Source organism: Lemur catta, chromosome 5 (assembly GCF_020740605.2).
Source record: "Lemur catta isolate mLemCat1 chromosome 5, mLemCat1.pri, whole genome shotgun sequence".
Lineage (NCBI taxonomy): Eukaryota > Metazoa > Chordata > Mammalia > Primates > Lemuridae > Lemur > Lemur catta.
The window spans coordinates 44907793-44931732 of NC_059132.1; the positions used below are offsets into that span (position 1 = coordinate 44907793).

Genomic DNA, 23940 nt, shown 5'->3' on the forward strand with positions numbered 1-23940 from the left:
GCACTAGAGTTCACCCCAAGGATGTTTTCCCAAGTGCTTTCAGATTTCTGATTTGAGGTTTGAGGCAGGCCCTCATTACCAGCTCTTTCCAAGGGACAGCAAGGTGCCAGAGGTTAGCGTTCCGTGAATAGTGATGGTAAGTGTGTCAGTGTGGGCATGGTTATTATTTTAAATGTTCTGTTCTTAATGTGTATAGAGCCGCTAGAAGAATCTACTGACCTGGAGGAGATCATGAGTGCTGGAGATGACTGTTGCCTGATAACTCTCCCCTTGAATGAGCAGTCTGCACCGCCTGTGAGTACAAGGAGCTGGGCTCAGAGTTCCGATCAGTGTCCACTAGGATGCTGACAGGTGGAAGCACCTCTCCTGGTTTGTGGACCATTTTCTGCTGGCCACCCATCTGTCAATTTTTTGACCATCTCCTCTTGGGGATTGTTTTTGCCTGCTGTGTTTGTTTATTCTCTCCTTTCATGCAACTCACTTTCCCAGGGAATGAATGCGTGACTCATTTGGGATCTGGAGACTGAGATGTAGGGAAAGGAGCCTAATATTTGCAGTCAGACCTGGTTTACACTTACTGTAGGAACTTGGGCACATTACTTAACATCGAGGAGCTTGAGGCTTCTCATCCAGCTAGTTCACAGTCATTTGGTGCCAATAAATTCAGTTGTCAATGTCTAAGGGGCATGATATCTTAGTGTTCAATGGGTAGTCCATTCTTATGAGGTGTTAAGTAGTTCCAAGACTTCCAAAGAGAAGCTTCAAAGGTGCCATAATATAAGTTTTTATTTTTCTGTAGCAAAGAAATACAGCTGAGAGTCCATCTGAAAAAACTGAAACTGGATGATACACAACAAGGTCAGATACATTACCTACCATAAATAAGATTTGAGTGGTATGTTTAAATGTTTACTTGAAATGCTTAACATTCTTTGTTTTTAATTTTTGTCACTAGAAGTTACTTCAAAACATGAGCATTCTTCCGATTTACAAGAACCATCAGTTAAAATTCAGTCTCCTAAATTAAGTGGCAAATCTAGGTAAGTGGTTTTCAAAACTAATAAACTATGTAGATGATTGTTAACGTGAGTACCACAAGTTGACCATCTAGGTTTTCCCCTTTCCTATGTCTGGCTACCCGCCCCACCCCCAACACACACACAAGGAGAGAGCATTGCGTGAAGTCTTCTGTAGAATAATTTGACAGTTGGCAAACTCTCCTAGCCTACTGGCCTCTGCCGTTATACCTCTAGGGGTCTCTTTGGCAACTTTTTTTCCTGCAGCAAAACACTGAATTTGAAATTGAAGGACACAAGGTCAATAACCAAAAATTAATTTTCTTTCTATATGTTAATCAGAAATTGAAATGAAAAGCAATAGCATTTAAAATAGTATTAAGATACGACATACTTAGGGATTAATTGGACAAATGATTTGTAAGACCTCCCCAACGCCCCCTACACTGAAAACTAAAGAAATTAAGGAAGACCTAAATATGTGGAGACAGATATGTGCTCATGAGATGGAAGACTCAATGTTAAGATGCCAGTTCTTCCCAAATTGACCTAAGGATTCAGTACAGTCCCTGATTCAAATCCCAGTAGGTTTTTTTTTTTTTTTCTTTAAAGATATTGGCAAGCTTTTTTGAAATGTCATGTGGAAATTTAAAGGACCTACAATAGCCCAGATAAATTTCAACAGGAAACACAAAGTGGAAGGGCTTAAATGCTACTTTTAAGATGTACTATAAAGCTACATTAATCAAGAGAGTGTGGTATTTGCATAAAGATCAATAAACAAAACAGACTAGGAAATCCAGAAATAGGACCTACATATATACGGACAGCTAGTCTATGACAAAAATGCAAAGACAATTCTGTGAAGAAAGGATATGTTTTTCAATAAATGGTGCTAGAACAATTAAATATCCATATATAAGAAAAAATAAATGACCTTTGATCTTTACTTTCCACCTTGTAAGAAATTAACTAAAAATGGATTATAGACCTAAATGTAAAACCTATTTGCAAGAAAACATAAGAAAAAATATCTTTATGACCTTGGTGTAGGCAAAGATTTCTGAAATATAACACCCAAAACACAGTAAAAGAATAAATTGATAAATCTTAGACTTCATTAAAATAAAAAAAACCTTACGCTGCTTGAAAACCAGTGTTTAGGAGAAGAACAGAACAAACCACACCCTTGCAGAAAAAATTTATAAAACATATATTTGATAAAGCTGTGGCCTCCTGTTAGGAACCCAGCTGCAGAGCTCCGTCTCCCGCCTCCTCCCATCAATGGAAAAATTGTCTTCCATGAAACCACTCCCTGGTGCCAAAAAGGCTGGGGACCACTGAGTTATGCTTTAAATTTAGACATGACACTAACAACAAAGAAGCAGTGAAGGGTGAGCAGTGGCAAACGAGCAAGCTTCATCTGTATTTACGGCTGCTCCCCATTGCATCATCACCTGAGCTCTGCTTCCGCACTCCCCAACCCTGTCCTTGGAAAAATTGTCTTCCATGAAACTGGTCCCTGGTGCCAAAAAGGTTGGGGATTGCTGTGATAAAGGGTTCATTTCTGAATTATGTTACAGACTCACAAAATTCAATAATAAAAATACAACCCAATAAAAATACTGGCAGAAGATTCAAGCAGCTTCTTTACCAAGGATGATACACAGACGGCAGATAAGCACATGAAAAGTTGCCCAGCATCATTAGTTATCAGGGAAATATAAATTAAAATTAGAATGGTTGTACTACAGATCTATTAGAAAGGCTAAAATTGGGAAGACAGACTGTACCAAGTCAGTACAAATGGTGGAAATGTGAAACACCTGGAACTCTTACATACTGCTGGTAGTTTCTTAAAATGTTAAACATGGGCTGGGCGTGATGGCTCACGCCTGTAATCCTAGCACTCTGGGAGGCTGAGGCGGGCAGATTGTTTGAGCTCAGGAGTTCGAGACCAGCCTGAGCAAGAGCGAGACCCCGTCTCTACTAAAAATAGAAATTATATGGACAGCTAAAAATATATGTAGAAAAAATTAGCTGGGCATAGTGGCACATGCCTATAGTCCCAGCTACTTGGGAGGCTGAGGCAGGTGGATCGCTTGAGCCCAGGAGTTTGAGGTTGCTATGAGCTAGGCTGACGCCACGGCACTCTAACGTGGGCAACAGAGTGAGACTCTGCCTCAAAAAAAAAAAAAAAAAAAAAATGTTAAACGTGTACCCATCCTAACCCAGTATTCCAATTCTAGGTATTTACACAGGAGAAGTGACAACATTAGTCCACACAAAGGGATGTACTGAATGTTTATACCCACTTTCTTTGTGATAGCTCCAAACTGGAAATAACCCAAATGTCCATCAGTAGATGAATGGATAAGCAAATTTCAGTATATACACACAATGGAATACTACACAGAAATGAAAAGGAATAAACTGTTGAAACACGTAACATGAATGAATCTCGAAATAACTATTCCCAGTAAAAGAAGCCAGACAGAAAGAGTACATACTGTATGATTCCATTTGCATAAAATTCTACAGTATGGATAGAATATGGAAGTCTAGAAAATTCCTGAAACTATAGAGACAGATCAGTGGCTGCCTGGAAATGGTGTATTAGCTTTTTTCTTTTGTCCATTTTTATTGTGGTAAGAGCACTTAATATGACATCTATCCTCTTAAGCCCTTTTTAAGTGCATGATACAGTATTGTTAACTATAGGCAAATGTTGTACAGCAGATCTCTAGAACTTACTCATCTTGTTTGTATAACTGACACTTTACACTTGTAGAACAACTCCTCATTTCCCCTTCTCCCCAGCCTCTGGCAACTGCCAATCTACTATTTCTGTCAGTTTGACTGTTTTAGATACCTGTATAAGTGGGATCATGAAGTATTTGTCCATTTGTGAGTGGCTTGTCTCACTTAACATAATGTCCTCCAGGTTCATCCGTGTTGTCACACATTGTTGGATTTCTTTCTTTCTTATGGCTGAATAGTATCCATTGTTTTCTTATGCCACGTTTATTTATCCATTCATCTGTTGGTGGACACTTAGGTTGATTCTATATCCCGGTTGTTGTGAATGACGCTGCAATGAACATGGGAGTGCAGATGTCTCTTCCACATACTGATTTCATTTCCTTTGGATGTATACTCAGGAGTGGGATTGCTGGATCATACCGTAGCTCTATTTTTAATTTTTTTTGAGGACCCATCAAACTGTTTTCCATAGCAGCTACACTATTTTACATTCCACCAACAGTGTACAGGGTTCCAATTGTTTCACATCCTCACCAACACTTGTTATCTTTTGTGTGTTTTATACTAGCAGACCATATATCTGATAAGAAATTAACATTAAAATATATGAGTAACTCCTGTAAATCAATAGTAAAAAAAATCAGAGCAATTAAAACTGGGCAAAAGACTTGAACAGACATTTCTCCAAAGAAGATGTACAAATGGCCGACAGGTCTATGGAAGATGCTGAGCATCACGCATCACAGCAAGAGCTTTTGTTTACAGCACCTCAGGGGATTCTAAGGTAGATCTAGGCTTTGGAAACACAGCTCTTCAGCACTGGCCCAGTGGGCTGGTTATTTGCTGATCCCACTTTGCCGCTTTTTTCTTTGTATGCCTGACAGGCAACGGGCTCAACAAAGGTTTTTTTTATTTTTTATTTTTTTTAGATAAACAGATGTTGTCTGCCACAGAATATATGGAAATAGGTTGCACAATAAGAAGTTGCATGCAGAGTGGGGTACTTCCCATGCAGTGAGTTCATGATCAGACAGAGGGCACAGGAAGGAAAGACAAGTTAGGCATGTGAAGTGAGGGACAGAAGAGGGTGCTGGTTTTACCAGTTCCATTAATTTCATGTATTGTGTTTTAGGGCAGATTCTGCTTCCAGGGATGACAGAAAGCAAGAAACAAGTGTGTCGGTAATATAATAAATTTAAAGCAATACTTCCCGAATTTTGGTTATTTGCATACCTTCTTCAAAATATGCCAATGCTCTACTCTTTACTTTCTATATTTTTCTTAATTAAATTTATCTTAGACTTATTTGAAAAGGAATCATTTCACTTTCAAATGGAAAATCAGAATTATTTGTAACAAATAGTAGGTAAGCCCCAAAATAAATACAGTTGAAAATAACAAGGTTAGCCTCTTGAACTATACTTTCACTTGATTTACATTTTTAATTCATTGCATACAATGGGCCTTATTAACTATAAACTATGAAAAGGTAAATCTGCCATACCCGGGATCATCTAGTTAGGTGGACAGAGAAATGTGCCCAGTCAATAAACTCATCAGGAGATAACATTTCATGTTAAGTCTCATTTGATGGCATATAGGTAAGGGAATATTGAAAGATAGACTCCTTCAGTCAATCCTTTGCTACTGTAGTAAGTGCTCATTTAGCTTTGTAAAGAGCCCCTGATCTTAGATGAGAGATGGTTACGCCCTCTTACTGTGACCAAGGTGGCAGCATGGGTGAGAATGGGCACTGCCCATGGACCCCAGACTGAAACTCACAGCCGGAGACATCTACCAAAAATGCAGACTTGGTCATGTCTCTGCACTTCTTAAAACTCTTTAAAAGAAGAAGAAAAAAAAAACAACCTTTATTAGGCTTTGAGTCCAAATCTTGTTCTTGATTTATTTTTAAAAAAAGATTAGTGAGTAGAAGTGTTAAAGACCTAGCACCCAAGCCTTATCCTCAATAGAGCAGGCTTTTAAAAGAATTGAAATGTTTCCCTCTGAGTCAGTGTTGTTCAGTGACATGGTTTTGTGCCTATGTGTGTCATATGACACCTGTCCAGTGTGTCATCACTGGTGGCCTCTCACCTTGGGAAGCACAGTGCTCTATGCCTGTAGTCAGTGTATTTTTTTTTTTAAATCTCTATAATGAATATTCAATGAACAGTTTTTCTAAAATTGAGATCATGAGCTTCAAACAAATGAGTTAATACTTATTCTGGCTTCCTCCTAACAATGGTTCTCACTTGCTGCTACTCAGGCCTGAGATTGGCATCACCTGGGGAGCTGGAGCAACTACTATGATCTGGGTCCCTTTGCCAGAGAATCTGACTTTATTTACAAGGACAATGGCCAGGCATGGGGGTTTGTTTTTAAAGCCCCCTACTGGTGATTCTAATGTGCTGTGCAGCCAAACTTGAGAACCACTGCTCTCTAGATACTTTTGTTTCTGTAAATAACTTTCAACACCTTTTGATATAAACCAGAGAAACTGGGAAAGCCTTGCTGCATGGCTTTAATACATCCAATGCAGGATGCATTAAATGCATTGATACTTTTACTTTACAATACACTGGGTTGGAGAACACTGGAACAAATGTGCAGGTTCCTCCAACCATTTCTTTAACTTAAAGAAAGTGTAAGATGCAAATAGGACTGGCTCACAAAGGTCCTTTTAGAAATTACCTTCTCAATCTACCTAAGTGTCTATGGATAGACAAATGGGTAAAGCAGATGTGGTGTATATATGTGCAATGGAGTACTATTTAGTCTTAACAAGGAAGGGAATCTTGTCATTCGCAACAATATGGATGAACCTGGAGGACATCATGTTAAGGAGGCAGGCACAGAAAGACAAATACTGCATGATCTCACCTCTGTGTGAAATCTAAGGACGTCAAACTGAGAAAAGCAGAGAGTAGAACAGTGGTTACCAGGGGGTGGGTGAGAGTGGGGGTGGCGAATTGGGGAGAGGTTAAAGGACACAAAAAGTTAGATAGGAATAAGTTTAAAAGACCTATTGTGTATTGTGACTGTAGTTAATAACAATGTATTGTATACTTGAAAATTGATAAGAGAGATTTTAGGTGAACTTACCAAAACAACATTAACATCTGTTAATTAGCTTGATTTAGCCATTGCACAATGCATATGTATTTCAAAATGTCATGTTGTGCACCATAAATAAATACAATTTTTATCAATTAAGAAAAATGACCTTTTCTATAAAATGTTGAATGGCTAAATATTTTAAAGGAAAAGTAATTTCGTCTTCAAAACATGAATTCATTTGAAAACTAGATAATTAACCATCACCCACCTTAAATCTCATGGGTCATGCTGTCATAAACAATGTCACCCTAGTGAGTGTTGGGAGTTGATTCTGTGTTTCGTCATTCCAGGCAGGAGGTGTGTCTCTGGGTGATGCGTTTCCTGTCTGAGAAGGTAATGTTAGATACTGTCACAACTTAGTGTGTTTGCATCCACAAGAATCCTCCCTTGCCTGAGATGAGAATGAATTGTTAGCAGTCCCTGGAGAGGCAGGGCAGTTTGGAGACAGGGCCCAAGAGATAGAGCTCAAATAGAGTGTGCTTTTTTGTTAAAATCCAAACAAACTCCGTATTAAAATTGAACATAAACGTTTATTTGTCTCAGCATTATAAAAACTAATAGAAAAACAGAAAAAGATTTTTAAAATACTCATATAAATATCAAGATATAGTTGAATAATCCACTGGAAAGATTAAACTTGCCCTAAATCTCTAACCTTTTATAGTCCAGGCTTAATCTCAAAATGCTTTAAGGTTTAAACAGAAATGACCCCCCTGTTTGGTTTTAGTTCTTCTAAAGTGTACAGAGAAGCATGTCTTTGCAAAAAATATTTTGATACTTTCTTTTGTCATTTGATTTAGTATTTTGAAGTTGTAATGTTGGCACAATATTAAAGTGCCTCAGCTTTTGAACAGTTCTCTAACCTCTCTTCAGTTGCAAACATTTGGTTCAAGAGGATTTTGTCATCCTTTACAATAGCAACTTGGTTGAGAATTTAGTAGTGGAATAATCCTTTTCTTCTTTTTCTTCACCTCCTTACTTCTTTGTCTTTTTATTATGTGAGAGCCCAGTTTTCTAGAAGGAGTTACTTCTGTGTCTAGCTTTGTGGTAATATGTTTAGTTGTCCATAAGTGGCACTAACATCCCTTTAAAAGTTCTCATTTCTCATCTGTGTTTGTAAAAGTTTAATTACAGGAAACATCTCTTCTCTGAGAGTAGTCAAGATTCAAGTACCAGTACCAGCGAACTATCTTGGACCAGTAACCAAAAGAAGAAATCCCTAAAATCATACTCTAGTAGAAAAAAGATAAGAACCAGGAGTAGTATAAGAAGTAAGTTTGGCATATGCCTTTGAGTCACTTTTCAAATAAATCAGTAGGTATTTATTTTTTAGTATGTGGTAGGAAAAGGTACCAAAGAAATATATGATCATGAGGTATCTTTCCCTGCTGTAATTACATTGGAAAGGCGAAATGAAACATGAAACAGAAGAATATGGGATTAACCAGCAATTAAATATGAGCTATGGATATATGGAGTAGGAGTTCAGATGAAAGGAATCTGGCATGAGCTGGAATCATCACGAAAATCTGCAAGGAAGAGACGGGTGGGACCTTAGCTGATGCTTGGGAAAAAGCGTAGGATCTGAAGAGGAGACAGGGAAGTGTTATTAGTTAGGAAAAACTACAAGGACAAAACAAGGATATGAGAGTGACATTCGGGGCAGGTCTGGGGCAGAGAATTCATTCTGGGTGGTGAGGAACAAGGTTGAATGATTAGAAAGGGAACTTTAGACATTTGAACATAAGTGGGAGTTGCTTTTTAGTATTTGCATGTTGGAAGGGGGAAAATGAATTTATGTCTTGTAAGTCAACGTATCCAGCATGTATTTGTTTTCTTTCATTTCAGTCTTGCCACTTTTCCCTCTCAGTAGTGGCAGTGACCATGACCACAAGAAAGACCAAGTAAGTAAATTTTATCTTGGCTGCCACATGCCCTGTGGGTTAGACTGCATTTATTTCTCAAGTAATTTTCAGGAATATGAGAATAACAAACCATTGGTTTGCTGGTATGTGAATCACTGCCAATAGAAACTGCAAGGACTTCTGAACATTTCATATGAATCTTGGGTAAAGATTTCGGATCTTTTTTCATTGTTCCCAAACGTTGCCAAAGGATGTTTCCTATGAATGATGCTAAAAATCTGGGCCAATTTCCTACAAATATATGCTCTTTTGAATTTACATTTTAAAGTAAACTCATTAAGTTCTTCCCTTAGTTTTGTTTGTTGACATGTCACTTCCAAAGCTTTTAATGATTTAATCATTTATTTCCTTTGTCAGTGGTTGGGATGCCTTTAAGCTTATATAAATATTGAATAAAGCCTCAAAGCTTTCTTAATTTTTCTTCACTTATCCTTTTTGTTACATCAGAGTAGTTAAGAATTTGATTTTCAGTGTCTGCACTCATTCAAAACCAAATTTTGCCTCTTACTAGCTGAATTACCTCTCTCAGCAGTTGGTTTTTGTTTCTCATCAAATGAGATATATAAGGACTACAGAGTATAGTGCCACATACCTAGGGATTTTATAAAGGGCAGCTGCTGTGATTCTGAGGGTGTCAACAGCACACTGCCTGCCCCTGCAGAAATACCATGCAGCTGGCGCTCCAGCCATAGCTCTGTCTGCTTTCTTGAGTCAGCCTGGGGCATGTTGCCCTATGTGAATCTAAAGGGCTCTCATGTCCTGGAAGGACAGAGGTAGGCTAAACCTGTGAGCCAGAGTAATCTCTTAACTATTCATTGACCAGTTCAGCCTGAAACAATGAGTTATCAGTTAGAAATGGGCCAAAAGAACAGTTTCTAATAAATACAGCATTTGTCTTAAATAAGCACTAAAGAAACATCACAGCTTCAGAAATCCATAAACGTAGACTGTGCAACTGTCAAGAAGTCTATGCTGATTTTCAATGAGGACATTGCTGGTCTTGTGCAAATATTAGTATTCTAAATACAGTTTTCTCTGTATATGAGAATAATTTAGAGCAGGGATTGGTAAACTTTTTCTGTAAAAGGCCAGATAGTAAAATATTTTAGGCTTTGAGAGCCGTACAGTCTCAGTGGCAACTACTCAGTTCTGCCTTTGTAGCCAGAGGACAGCTATAGACAACATGGAAAGAAATGGATGTGTTGTGTTCCAATAAAACTTTATTTACAAGAACAGGCAGCGGCTGTAGTTTGCTGGCCCCTGATTTAGAGCAGTGGTTCCCAAACATTCATGGTCATCAGAATGACCAGAATGGCTTGCTAAAACACAGATTCCTTAGTCCTATCCCTAGTGTTTTTGATTGAGCAGGTTATAGTTGGGGTTTGCGAATTTGCATTTCTGCCACATTCCCGGGTATTGCTGATGCTCCGGTCTGGGCCACAGTTTGAGAACCACTAATTTAAAGTTATCAATTGAAATATGACCTAATGTTCTTCTGATTCAGGGATCTGTGGTCTTCACATTTATCTTCAAATGGAGTACATCCAATTTTTAAGTTTCTTAAAAGGATATTGGAAACGTCTTGGGTTGGACAGAGTAGCTCGTGCCTGTAATCCCAGCACTTTGAAAGGCGGAGGTGTGAGGATCACTTGAGCCCAGGAGTTTGAGGCTAGCCTGGGTAACATAGCAAGACCTTGTCTCTACAAAAATAAATAAAAGAAAATGTCTTGGAATTTTTGTTTTGAATGATTATGAATACTAATACTTTAAAAAGGTTCTGTATTTTAGGCTAAACTTCTAAGACCATTACGGAAAGACGTGTCCAGGCAAAATGACACCATGCCTCCGCAAATTTCCGAAACAAAATTCCCAAGTAGTTCTGCCTTTTTAACTCTTGAAGATTCTGCGAAAAAAACAGGTACATGATTTTCTGTCGTCTTACACAGAAAAAATTGTATTTTGGGAAAAGTAGTTTGAGATAAACAAAACATTTTTCTTTTAGTATCTATTGAAGAAAGTGTGAAGGTAAGATTGTTCTTCCCTTTTAATGTCTTTATTAGAAAAGGATGGAAGATGTTGTGTTTTAATTTTGCTTTGACATTGGAGATCAGCTTATGTATAAGAATTGCAGGTGTTCTTCCTCTTTTAAAGAAGCAAGACGACTCAAATGATGACCTGTAGCAGGGGTTGGTAAACTTTTGTCTGTGAAGGACCGGATAGTAAGTAGTTTTTGTTTTTTGATCCATATACTTTCTATTGTAGCAATTCAACTCTCCAGTTATTGCACAAAACTGACCTCAGACAAGATGTAAACCAACAACTGTGGCTGTGTTTCCATAAAATTTTATTTATAAAATCACGTAGCAGACTATATTTGGCTTGGGGGCCAGAGTTTGCCAACTCTTGACTTAGAAGCTTTATCTTAACTCTCATTGTATTTTATTTTAACTGTCTGTATCTTTTAAGTTTATTAAGAGTAGTGATATCGTATTGTTCCCCTTTGTTATTCTGCAGCTTAGCACATTGCCAGGCATACAATGACACTTAGTAAACACTTCACTGACAACTTCTTAGTGGAGCTGCCACTGGAAGAAAACAAGTAGAGAAAAGAAAAAAAAAAAAGGAGAGAGAAAAATATAGCATTAAAGAGGAAAAGGAAGGAAGACAGCAAGATGAGAAAAAAAGGAACAAAGGGACTACAAAATAGTCAATAAACAGTTAACAAAATGGCAGTAGTAAGTCCTTATCAATAATCACTGTAAATATAGGTGGATTAAATTCTCCTATCAAAAGACACAGAGTGGCTGAATGGATAGAAGAAACAAGATCCAACAGTATGTTGTTTATAAGAGACTCCCTTTAGCCTTAAGGACAAACATAAACTGGAAGTGAAGGAATGGAAAAAAATATTCCCTGCAAATGATAACCAAGAGATAGCACAGTTGTTGGCTATGCTTATATCAGACAAAGTAGACTTTCAGTCAAAATCTGTCACAAGAGACAAAGAAGGTTACTGTATGATGATAAAAGGGCTTACTTCATCAGGAGGATGGAGCAATTGTAAATATATATGCACTCAACATTACAGCACCTAAATATATAATGCAAATATTAACAGAACTGAAAAGAGAAATAGACAGCTATAGAAACCTAGTAAAGTTCTTTAACATGCCATTTTCAAAAAGGGATAGATTATGCAGACAGAAAATCAATAAGGAAACAGTGGACTCGAATAATACTGTCGACCAAATGAACCTAACAGACATATGCTGGACGTTCCATTCAACAACAGTGGAACACACATTCTTCTCAAGTGTACATTGAACGTTCTCCAGGATAGATCATATGTTGGGCCACAAAACACATCTTAACAAATTTGATAAGCTTTAAATAATCTCAAATGTCTTTTATGGCCATGAGGGTATGCAACTAGAAATAGTAATAGGAGGAAGACTGGAGAATCCACAAATATGTGGAAATTAAACAACACACTCCTGAATAAACAGTGGATCAAAGAAAAAATCAAAGAGAAATTAAAAAGTATCTTGAGACAAATGAAAACAGAAACACAATATACCAAAACTTATGGGACACAGCAAAAGCAGTGTTATTATAATAATAGGGAATTTTGTGGCAATTAAGTACCTACAGTAAGAAAAAAAAATCTAAAGCAACCTAACTTCACACCTCAGGAACCTGGAAAAGAACAAAGTAAACCCAAAGTCAGCAGAAGGATGGGAATAATAAATATTAGAGCATAAATAAAAGAAATAGAGACTAAAAAGACAACAGAAATGATCAGTGAAACTAAGAGTTGGTTTTTTTGAGAAGATAAACAAAATTGACAAATATTTAGCTAGACTAACCAAGAGTTAAAGAGAGAGGACTCAAATAAAATTTGTAAATGGAAAAGGAGATAGTACAACATACACCGCAGGAATACAAAGGATCATAAGACAGTACTATGAACTGGGCAAATTATTCTCCAACAAATTAGACAACCTAGAAGAAATGGGTGAATTCCTAGAAACAGTCAACCTTCCAAGACTAAATATGAAGAAATTGAAAATCTGAATAATGAGTAAGAAGATTGAATCAGTAATCAAACCTCCCAATAAAGAATAGTCTTAAGACCAAATGGCTTCACTGGTGAATTACACCAGGCATTTAAAGAATTAGTACCAATCCTTCTCAAACTCTTCCAAAAGATTGAGGAGGATGGAACACTTCCAAACTCATTTTACAAGGCCAACATTACCCTATTACCAAGGCCAGATACCAATGCTACAAGAAAAGAAAATTACAGGCCAATATTTCTGGTGAAGATAGATGTAAAAGCCTCAAAGAATACTGACAAACCATATTCAGCACAGTAGTAGGATCATACATCATGTTCGAGTGGGATTTATCAGTGGGATGCAAGGATGGTTAACATATGCGAATCAATAAATGTGATAAACTACATTAACAGAATGAAGGATAAATTCATAGAATCATCTCAATAGATACAGAAAAAGCATTTGACAAATTTTAACATCATGTTATATTTTAAAAAACTCAACAAATTAGGTACAGAAGGTACCTCAACTTGAAGGCCACATATGACAAGCCCACAGCTAACATCCTACTCAATGATGAAAAGCTGAAAGGTTTTCCTCTAAGATCAAGAGTAAGACCAAGGTGCCCACTCTCACCACTTCTGTTCAACATAGTACTGGAAGTCCTAGCCAGAGCAGTTAGGCAAGAAAAGGAATAAAAGGCATCCGGATTTGAGAGGAAGAAGTTAAATTGTCTCTGTTTGCAGATTACATGATCTTATAAATAGAAAACCCTAAAGACTTCACCAAAAAACTGTTAGAATTAAAATAAATGAATTCAGTAAAGTTACAGAATACAAAATCAACAACAACAAAATCAGTTGTGTTTCTAAACACTAACAGTGAACAATATGAAAAAGAAATCAAGAAAATACCATTTACGATAGCTCAGAAAAATACTTAAGAATGTATCTAACCAAGAAGGTGAAAGACCTGTACGACATGAAATGGAAAAATAGTCCTCGTGCATGGATTGGAAGAATTAGTATTATTAAAATGTCATATTACTCAGAGCCATCTACAGATTTGATGTAATCTCTATGAAAAGTCCAGTGGCATTTTCCACAAAAATAGAAAAAAACAATCGCCAAATTCATGTGGAACTACAAAAGATTCCTAATAACCAAAGCAATCTTGAGCAAGAACAAAGCCAGAGGCATCACACTTCCTGATTTCAAATTATATTTAACAATTATAGTAATTAACACAAGATGGTCCTGGCATAGAGGCAGACACATAGACCAAGGTAACAGAATAGAGAGTCCAGAAATAACCCACACATCCAATCAATTACTCTTTGATAAGGGCACCAAGAATACATAATGGGGAAAAGAAAGTCTCTTCAATAAATGGTATTGGGAAAACTGGATATCCACGTGCTAAAGAATGAAACCTTTGTCTTACACTGTATACAAAAATTAACTCAACATGGATTAAAGGCTTTAAGATCTGAAACTGTAAAATTACTAGAAGAAAATAGAGGGAAAAAACAACTCCTTGACATTGCTCTTGGCAATGATTTTTTTGATGACCCCAGAAGCACAGGGAACAGAAGCAAAATAAACCAGTGGGACTACATCAAACTCAAAACCTTGTGCACAGCAAAGAAAACAATAAAAGGGAAAGGCAACCTACACAATGGAAGAAAATTTTTGCAAGCTCTATATTTGATAAGGGGTTAGTATTTAGAATATATCAAGAACTTACACAACTCAATGGCAAGAAAACAATTCAATTAAAAATGGGCAAAGGGCCTGAGTAGAAATTTTTCCAAAGAAGATGTACAAATGACCAATGGGTATATGAAAAGGTGATCAACATTGCTAATTGTTGGAGAAATGCAAATCAAAACCATAATGTGATATCATTCTTGTCAGGATGGCTCTTATCAAAAAGATAAGAGATAACAAGTATTGCCAAGGGTGTGGAGAAAAGGGAACCCTTGTACACTGTTGGTGGGAATATAAATTGGTATACTCATTGTGGAGTACATTATGGAGTTTCCTCAAAAAGTTAAAAATAGAACTATCATGCAGTCCATCAATCCCCCTTCTCAAGGAAATAACATCAGTATCTCAAAGAGAATTTTGTACCCCTATGTTCATTGCAGCATTACTTATAAGAGCCAAGAAATGAAATCATCACAGATGTTCATCAATGGATAAATGGATGAAGAAATGTGGTGTACACACACATGCACACAGAAATATTATTCAGCCATAAAAAAAGGAAAGTCTGTCATTTGTGACAACATGGATGAACTTGGAGAGTACTATGCTAAGTGAAATAAACCATACACAGAAAGATAAATACCATGTGATCTCATATGTAGATTCTAAAAATGTCGAACTGATAGAAGCAGAGGGTAGAACAGCGGTTGCCAGGGACTGGGAGGTGGGGTAATGGGAGTTATTAAAGGATACAAACTTGAGTTATAAGATGAACAAGTTCTGGGGATCTAATGTACAGCGTGAGTAGTGATGTGTTAATTAATTTGATGGTGATAATCATTACACTATATATATATATATATATATATTTATTTCAATTCATAAAGAATAAAAGGAAATAAGGAAGGGGTATCTGAGGGAGAGCAGGGAAAGAATCACAAGATTGAGGTTGAAGAATCCTTACCAATGTAGTTGGGCCAGATGGGCAGCTACTGAAGGTGCTGATCCAGTCGAGGTACCAGGCTATTCATTTTATCTACAGAGCCACAAACCTAATAGGCATCTATGCCCAGAAAGATACAGTCAGTAGTTTTTTGTTTTATTTAGGACTGTGTTTCTTTTTTTTTTTTTTTTTTGATGATGAGATTTAATATCTAGAGCGATAGTGAAATGTTACTGCTTCCAGGTTTTACTTGGTGTATTTATTCACTTGAAACTTTTCTAACACTTAGGGCTTCGAGGTCCTCACCCACTAAGCAAGTTCTCTTCCTTGGAGCACTCAGAAGATGAAGAAAGTGTATATAAGGCACTACTTAATTGTTGGTAATTCATCTGGTTTTCCAGAATTAATATTAAGGGGTAACACAGCACCACTTGTTTCTTATTTTGCCATAAAATACATATGTTTGTGGTCTGTTTTGTTTTTAAGATTGTGAACCAAGAGTCATTACTGGAGAGTACTAGCTTCAAACATACGCTGCAAAACTTGGAAGATAGAGGTGAGAGAATAATAAACTCTCTTTCTTATAGAATACAATGAGATTTGATTTTGGCAGGCTGGGCTGTTACATTGGAGCAGATAAAATCACTTTATAGAGTGACTATTGTCAGGCCATGGGGTGAGCAGAGGTCCACGTAGGTGTTCATGCAGTTTAAGAGGAGAAACGGGGGCTTCATTCAGTTCACTCGGGAACCAGAACCGCTTGTGCCAAGGAAAATACAGCCTGAGACCAGAATCCACCAGCTGTTCACACCTCCTCTCCTGTCTCAGAGGAGGGCATGGTGGGGGCACCTAAGGATTTGGTCTAGAGCTTATTCCATCCCCAAGTCTTGCAATTTATAAGAAGTGTTCTAAAAGGTTGTCTGGACAAATTATTAAAACTTCTGAATTCATTTTCTCATAATCACAGTGCTATGAAAGTTTCCAGTCTAGTTCACAGTGTTGTCTATGATACGGTATATAATGTTGTGTAGAATATAACATAATGAATTAATATAACACCTCTCTACTCTTTATGGTGTTTCTTAACTGCGTGTTTTTTCTTTACATTTTAAATTATGTATCAGAAAGATTCAAATAGTTATAAATTGTTTTTCAAATAGTAACACAATAAATATCTACAAATCACCATCCACTTTGCAGATGTTTGCTTTATAATCCTTCTTTAAACTGCCCACATCTGACAAGCTCTTCTGAACGTACAGTATTTTTTCAGAATGCACAAGTGGGGAAAAAAAGTAGTGGAATCAAATACAAAATTGATTCCTAGGAATTCTTTGTATATTCTGGACATGAGTCCTTGGTTATATATGTTATAAACATCTTCTGCTTTGTGGTTTGCACTTATCTCTCTGTATATGAATTTATAATTGCTGTTTTGATAAAAGGTTTTAATTTTAGTGAATTCTAATTCATCAGTCTTTCTTCTGTGGTTAGTCATGTGAAATTCTTTTCGACCAAAAAGTCATATTATCATATATTACTTACTGTTTTAACACAAAATGCTGTACATTTCTAAGTACTGCTTTAGGTGAATCCGACATTGTAGGATATAATATATTCTACAATATATAACATTTGTTATTTTTTAGTTTGAAATATTCTTTAATATATAACATTTGTTATTTAGTTTAAAATATTTTCTATTTTTTATTTTGATTTTTTCATTGATCTAGTGTACTTAAAAGTTAATTCTCAATAATACAGGATTTCTTTAGCTAGAGAACGAAATGTCTTTCCATTGATTTGTATTGTCTGTGTGTTTTATAGAATTTTAAAGTTTTCTCCATGAAGGGCTTATGTATTGTTGATGTTAGTTCCTAGATATTTGTGATTTTATTATGATTTTGTTACTGTTGTTTTTAAATTTGCTACTGCTAAAGCAGAGAAATGCTTTTGACTGTTATAATCCTGCATCTGACAACCTTCTGGGCTCTTATAATAATTTCTCTGTTGATTCTCTTGGTTCTAAGTTGATGATTCTATTATTTTCAAAAAATAATAGATTCTCTCTCCCCTTCTGATACTTAGATCTTTTGTTTTCCATTCTTCATAGCATTGGCTAGTATCTTCAGTATATGTTAAACATAGCAGTGAAAGTCTGCAATTTTTTTCTTATTTTTAACTTTGTAACAAATGAATCTGAAGTCTCTCCGTTAAGTAAAATATATACTTGCTGTATATTTTTGGTATATAATCTTTACCAAGTTAAAGAAGTTCCTTTCCATTCAGAGTTTGCTCTGAGTTTTTTTGAATCATAAATAGTATTGAACTTTACGAAATGTGTTTCCTGCATCAACTGAGATAATCAAATGAATTTTCTCCTTTAGTTCATTTTTTTCCTTCCAAATTTATTGAGGTATAGGTGGCAAATAAACATTGTATATATTTAAGGTATGTATTGGTGATGTTTTGATGTCCATATGCATTGTTAAATGATTATAATCAAACTAACGAACATATTGATCACCTCACATAGTTATCTTTTCTGTGTGTGTCGTAATAGTTAAGATCTTCTCTCCTAGCAGATTTTAAGTCCATATACATTATTATTCACTGCAGTCATCATGCTGTGCATTAAGTCTCCAGAACTTACTCATAACTGAAAGTTTGTACCCTTTGACCAATATCTCCCATTTTCTCCACCCACTGGGCCCTAGTAACCACCCTTCTATGTTAAGTGAAGTAAGACAGACGCAGAAAGACCAACACTGCATGACTGTACTTATATGTGGAATTTTAAAAAGTCAAACGCATAGAAACAAAGAGTAGAGGGGTGGTCTTTTTTGTTTATTAATGTGGCAAGTTACACTGATAGGTATTATGTTGTCGAACCACACTTGTGTTCCTGGGATGAACCTCACTTGATCCTGGTACGTTTAACAAAATATATACTCTTGGGTGTTTTTAGCTCATAATTTATTAATGAGATTTACATCTACATTCATGAGGAACAGACTTAAGCTTTTCTCCTGCTATCATTGAAATCAGTGTCACAGCAGCCTGTGGAGGGAGGCTGAGCACCTCTCTCTCTGCTTTACTGGGAAAGTTCATCTACAATAAGGTAACTGTTTCTTAAAAGTTTGGTAGAAATCACCTGTCAAATTACCTGGGAATTTTGGGGATAGGAAGTCTTTGTTATAGTCATCATCATCATCACCATGATTATTATTATTTGAAACAGGGTCTCACTCTGTCACCTGGGCTAGAGTGAATGGCATCATCATAGGTCACAGCAACCTCAAACTGCTAGGCTCAAGTGATCCTCCTGCCTCAGCCTCCTGGGTAGCTGGGACTGCAGGCATATGTGCCACCATGCCCAGCTAATTTTTCTATTTTTTTGTAGAGACACAGGTCTAATTCTTGCTCAGGCTAGTCTCAAATTTCTGACCTCAGCCTCCCAAAGTCCTGGGATTACAGGTGTGAGCCACTGCACCCAGCCTTACTTGTGTTTTAATGTTTACCCGAGAACTTTTGATGTGCTGTGCTTCCAGAACTGAAAGCAAGCAGGGTAATTTTATTTATGGTATAGCATTTTGCCCTCATCTGCCTTCTTAGAGAGGCCCCCAGAATCAGAAAGGAGTTAGGTGCTTAGCTCCTTCATTCCATTCAGTGCTGTGAATGCCTAGTTCAGTGCCTCCCATGTAGAGGCATTCTGTATTTGCCAAGGTAACCGAGTAAGAAACTTATAAAAAAAACCCAACATCTAATGATGTACTTCTGCATGATTCCATATTTGAATAAGCAATTATACGTGGTCACAAATATTTGTCAATTGGTTTATAGATTTTTAAAATGCATTAATGCATACCAAAGATATTTTAGCAGTTCCCATCAGACTGAGTAATTCAATGGTAAAGATGGTCCTTAATTTTTCATATTCTCGGCACTTGATGAACGTTGGTAGAATAAACAATGGACTTGGCAGTGAGGAAGTGCTGTAAATATCACATAGGAGAACTTTTGGTGAAGATGCTATTCTATTGGCCTTTATCATTCTGTGCCACAGGGTGTCGCTTCAGAGCAATGTTTAAAAAAAATGCCTTAACTTAGGCGACCTGGCTGTTAACCATAGGATTGGTTCTTGTCGAGCGTTAACAATTGTTTTTACCAGAAATATGAGTTTAAAAATGCAGTGTGAACACCAAACTGTGTTCTCTAAAACTTGTGCCTTGGAGGCCACCCCAAACAAGTTCAGAAGCTCCTCAGATTGCCAAAGTCTTCAGTTATCATGGAAATAAAGAAAGCTATGTTCTTGTGAGAGCAAGGACACACCCCGTCTGCCAGCCACCCACAAACACATGGATTTCGCATTTCTTTGGAGATGACCGTTACTATGTTTGTGTTCATTTTTGCGATGTTCTCTGTGTGTAGCTTTAACTCTTTTCTGAGAATGCTGAAAAGTGCTGGTTAAAAGAGGTATGCAGTTACCATGGAAATAGAACCTAGCCAAGGACATCACTTAGGACTTGTAGCCTTTCATGACATAGCACGGGTTCCTCTGGAGAGCCATACCTTGGGTACTGGTAAAGCACTGTACCAGCATCGCCACTTCAGAGAAGGGTTCTGTGTGTCAGGCTACTTCCACGTCCATGAAGTCATCCGTCTGGATGATCCTAGTTAGTAGGGTCACAAATTCCATATAATTAATTCAAGGGCTGACCAGGTTGTTTATGCTGTGTTCCTGGATTTCTCTTTCTGGTGGATATAACTAGTATCTGTGCTGGCAGATGCCCTGCTTTACCCTGGGTAGTGCATGGATATGATACGTCCAAATTCAAGCCTGTGCTTTGGGCTTTTGCTACAAATTTGCTATAAAGGAGGAAGAAGAAGAAGAAAAAATGTCCCAGAAAGGGCAGAACAGTCAGCAAAGAAGGAAATGTAATGGTCATTCATCAGTGCCTAATTGAGGCTATCTGGAATCCCTTCTAAGTGGTTCTTTTGGGCCCTGACTTGGGGTATAGACACCACAGAAGATTCAGGCATGAGTGCTGTTTGCCTTGAGTCTGGAAGAGGAGGATGGAACTGTACCTGGGTTCCTTCACTGATTTTTAAAAATCTTTTGCTCTTGAAACAATGTGACCCTATAGAAAATATCCATCCAAACCTTTCAAATAAATGAACACACCTAAATATAAGTACAGTGAGAAGAACAAGATACTAACTTGTATAAAGTATTTCTCACAGTTGAGAGTATATCTTATGTTTTTAATTTTATTAATTTATATTTTTATTTCAAAGAGGCTGGATATTGGCTCTTCCAAGTTCTGCAGAGTAGGAATGTGATCTCTAGTGAGATTTCTAGTTTATGATAATTCTATTATAGAATACAAATTAAGGTGTCCTATGAAGTTCATCATTCCTATATGATCATTTATTTGCATATCTCTTATTACTAGTTTAGACCTTTTGGCTTTTGGATCATCCTTCTCTCAATTAGTATTTATTACCTCTCTTGTTTTTCTTTTTCCTTTTAATAAAAATAATCTAAGTTGATATTTAAACCTAGGTTATTAATTTTTCTTAAAAAAACACCTTTATTATATATATACCACAGAGCATGAACTATTTTAAGATTGACTATTCTTTGATATAATTTTAACACAATTTTCCTATTCGTTTTGTCACCTTGAAGTTGGTAACTGGTATTTCCTGCTGTGGTGCAAGTTCTAAAAATTAGTATGTTTAGAGCTTTCCCCCAAAAGTAGTTCTAGCAGATCTTAAAATACCAAATTTCTTAATTTCTATTTATCTGTTTATATAGTTGGTATTTAGGTCTCTAAAGTTTGTGTTGCTTCTCTACCTCTATCCTCACCAGTAAGAGAATCAGAATAAGAGAACTGAAATCAATTCTTATCTATTTTATCGAGATCTCCTTTGCGCATGTCCAGTATCTTATTTGTAGGAGCTGGGTATTCCTTCATTTATTCAGCAAATGTTTAATGAGTGTCTACTCCATGCCAGACACTTTTCTAGGTGGCAGGGGTATTGTAGGGAAGAAAACAGGCAAGATGCCTGACCTCATTGGAGTTGACCTCCCAGTGGGGAGACGGATAATGCACAAGAAAAGTAAAACATGTAGTATGTTCTATGTGAGGAAAGCTAAGAAAAAGTTAAGCAGGGAAAGGGGTTTAAAAAGTTGGGAGGCTGTGTTGAAATTTTAGATTGGGTGGCCAGAGAAGTCCTTAGTGCAGATATATGGGGAAGTGCTATAGTCAGAAGGAACCTCAGGTGCAAAGGCCTTGAGGCGAGAATATGCCTGGCGTGCCCGGGGATCCACAGGGAGACCGGGGTAGCAGGAGCAGGGGGAAGAAAGGACACTTGCCTCTTTACTGCCCACAGCCTGTTGGCCCCATTACACAACTCCTTGTGCTTAGTAACATCCAAATATTCATTGAGTGATTTAGTGAAATTGGATTCCAGAATTTTCAGAGGGAAAATCAGTAGTGAATAGGGTGGGTATGGGAAGAAAGAAGAAGTGAGATGACGTCATAGCTGAGGGTATAGAAAGGAAGAGAGTGGTTTAGATGGGGAAGAAAAGAATTGGGTGGGTTTTGAGACGGGGATGCTCGACAGTCCATTGGGAACTTGTTTACCACTAGCGAGAGCTCAGGCGAGAGGGAGGGTGAGAAGCTGATAGTCGAAGGTGTGGAACTGAGGAGATCCTCCAGAGAGGTGGCCTTGGGCAGGGTCACAGTGTGGGCATTGGGGGGACCTCAGGCCTTGAGGATGGAGAAGCGGTTAGTTTTATGTAATGTGTTATGTTTGTTGTCCATAAGGCATCTTCACTCCATCCTGAGAAGTTGTGCCAGAGAGCTTGAATGAGTCTGCCCTTCTCACAACCTTTGAAAACTTCACTAGAGAACTGAGAAGAAAATACAAGGTAATAGTCCTAATAGCACTAAAAGTGGAAAGCGAACTTGCCATGAATCTGAAGGACATTCTGGTAAGTGATACAAGCCAGACAAACACTGCACAAGCTCACTTACCTGTGGAATCTAAAAAAGTTGATCTCATAGAAACAGAGTGGAAGGGCTGTTGCCAGGGGTTGGGGTAGAAGAAATGGGAGATGCTGGCCAAAGGGTACAGACTTTCAGTTACAAGATGAGTAAATTCTGGAGACCTAATGTACACTGTGGTAACTGGTTAATGGTGATGTTACTGTATACTTGAGATTTGAGCTCATTATTCTTACACACACACAGTTTGGTGAGGTGATGGATATGTTAATTAGCTTGATTGTAGTAATCACTTCACAGAGTGCACATATATGTATACCTTGAACATATACAACTTTTATTTGTCAGTTATACCTCCAGAAAGCTGAAAAGAAGAAAAAAATTAGTTCATTAAAAGCTTAAAGTCACAAGTTCATGTCATTCATCAATGGTGTTATCCGAAGATGCTCCTGCATCTTTGGGGAGAAGTATTTGTCATAGATGTGACCACTGATTTTAATGTCTTTGTGAATTGTAGTTTGTATTTATATCTGTTCCATGTCCATTTGCTCCAGTAGGACCAAAGGGACCTATGTGGAAATCAGAAGCATGGTTTGGTTTCAATGGTAGTGTTTTCACACAGCTGAACTACCGGAAAACAATGATTTGGTCATGCTAATAGATAAGGAAGAGAAAAGAGGGAACCAAGCGAAGGACTGGAGAGGAGTTGGGGACAAAGAAGGAGGTAGACTGTGGCTGGTTGGTCAGCTGAGTTGTGGCAGGTCTTGAGACACATGCATGTACAGGTTGTCCTAAAATCTTGTCTACGGGATGAACATTAGAGCTATTTTAGTCCCCTCCTTTTTCTGTCCAGTTATTTATAAATCTCTAATGACTTATTAGCACTTTCGAGAAAAGTATCTTATCCTAACCAAATTCATTTAACTAACTTGGAAGATCTTCAAAGTCCTGTCTTACTTTCTGTGATACCAATGTAAGCCGATTTATTATGGGTATTTGTTCACAGTATTCAATATGCGTATTGGTAGCATGAATATAAATTTTCCCATTTTAGCTTGTTCTGTATTGCTAATGCCTGAAAGGTGTGTAGGGGGATGCCTTATCATAGTTCTTGAACACTAATGCTAGCTATGAATATTACCATATGCTGGCAGCGTCTTTTTAACACAAACCATGCACTCGACTTACATATTTATATTTAACCAAAATGTGATCATTTTGTTGTTGTGGTGGTGGTTTAGGTTAGGTACAGAAGGAGTCCACTTTATTCAAAAGATGCAAAGAAAGCACCGAATTGCATAATGAAACTTTTAAACCAGATATACCTGTGCAGGTAAGTATTAGATTTCAAAACAAGGTGACAGATGTGTGATCACCCACCAACAGCATTTAT

At 37.2% G+C, this 23940-nt stretch overlaps 1 protein-coding gene across 8 annotated transcripts; it reads left to right on the forward strand.

Moving 5' to 3' along the window:
* Nucleotides 1-200: 200 nt before the first annotated feature.
* LOC123638216 (synaptonemal complex protein 2-like) lies at nt 201-23708 on the forward strand. 8 transcript variants are annotated; one of them, XR_006735243.1, is made up of 10 exons: nt 201-294; nt 800-858; nt 956-1040; nt 4912-4960; nt 8020-8167; nt 8745-8800; nt 10610-10739; nt 16018-16087; nt 22368-22471; nt 23105-23708. XR_006735243.1 is itself a non-coding variant. In XM_045551667.1 (10 exons), the coding sequence occupies exons 1-9, from the start codon at nt 275-277 to the stop codon at nt 11000-11002; spliced, it is 600 nt and encodes a 199-aa protein (XP_045407623.1). In that variant the 5' UTR covers nt 201-274; the 3' UTR covers nt 11003-11040; nt 16018-16087. The 8 variants fall into 8 exon arrangements, 4 of the variants coding, with proteins under 4 accessions (XP_045407623.1, XP_045407624.1, XP_045407626.1 ...); XR_006735240.1 differs by lacking the exon at nt 23105-23708 and adding an exon at nt 15821-15911 and having other exon boundaries at nt 22368-22390; XM_045551667.1 differs by lacking the exons at nt 22368-22471; nt 23105-23708 and adding exons at nt 10824-10846; nt 10973-11040.
* Nucleotides 23709-23940: the final 232 nt, after the last annotated feature.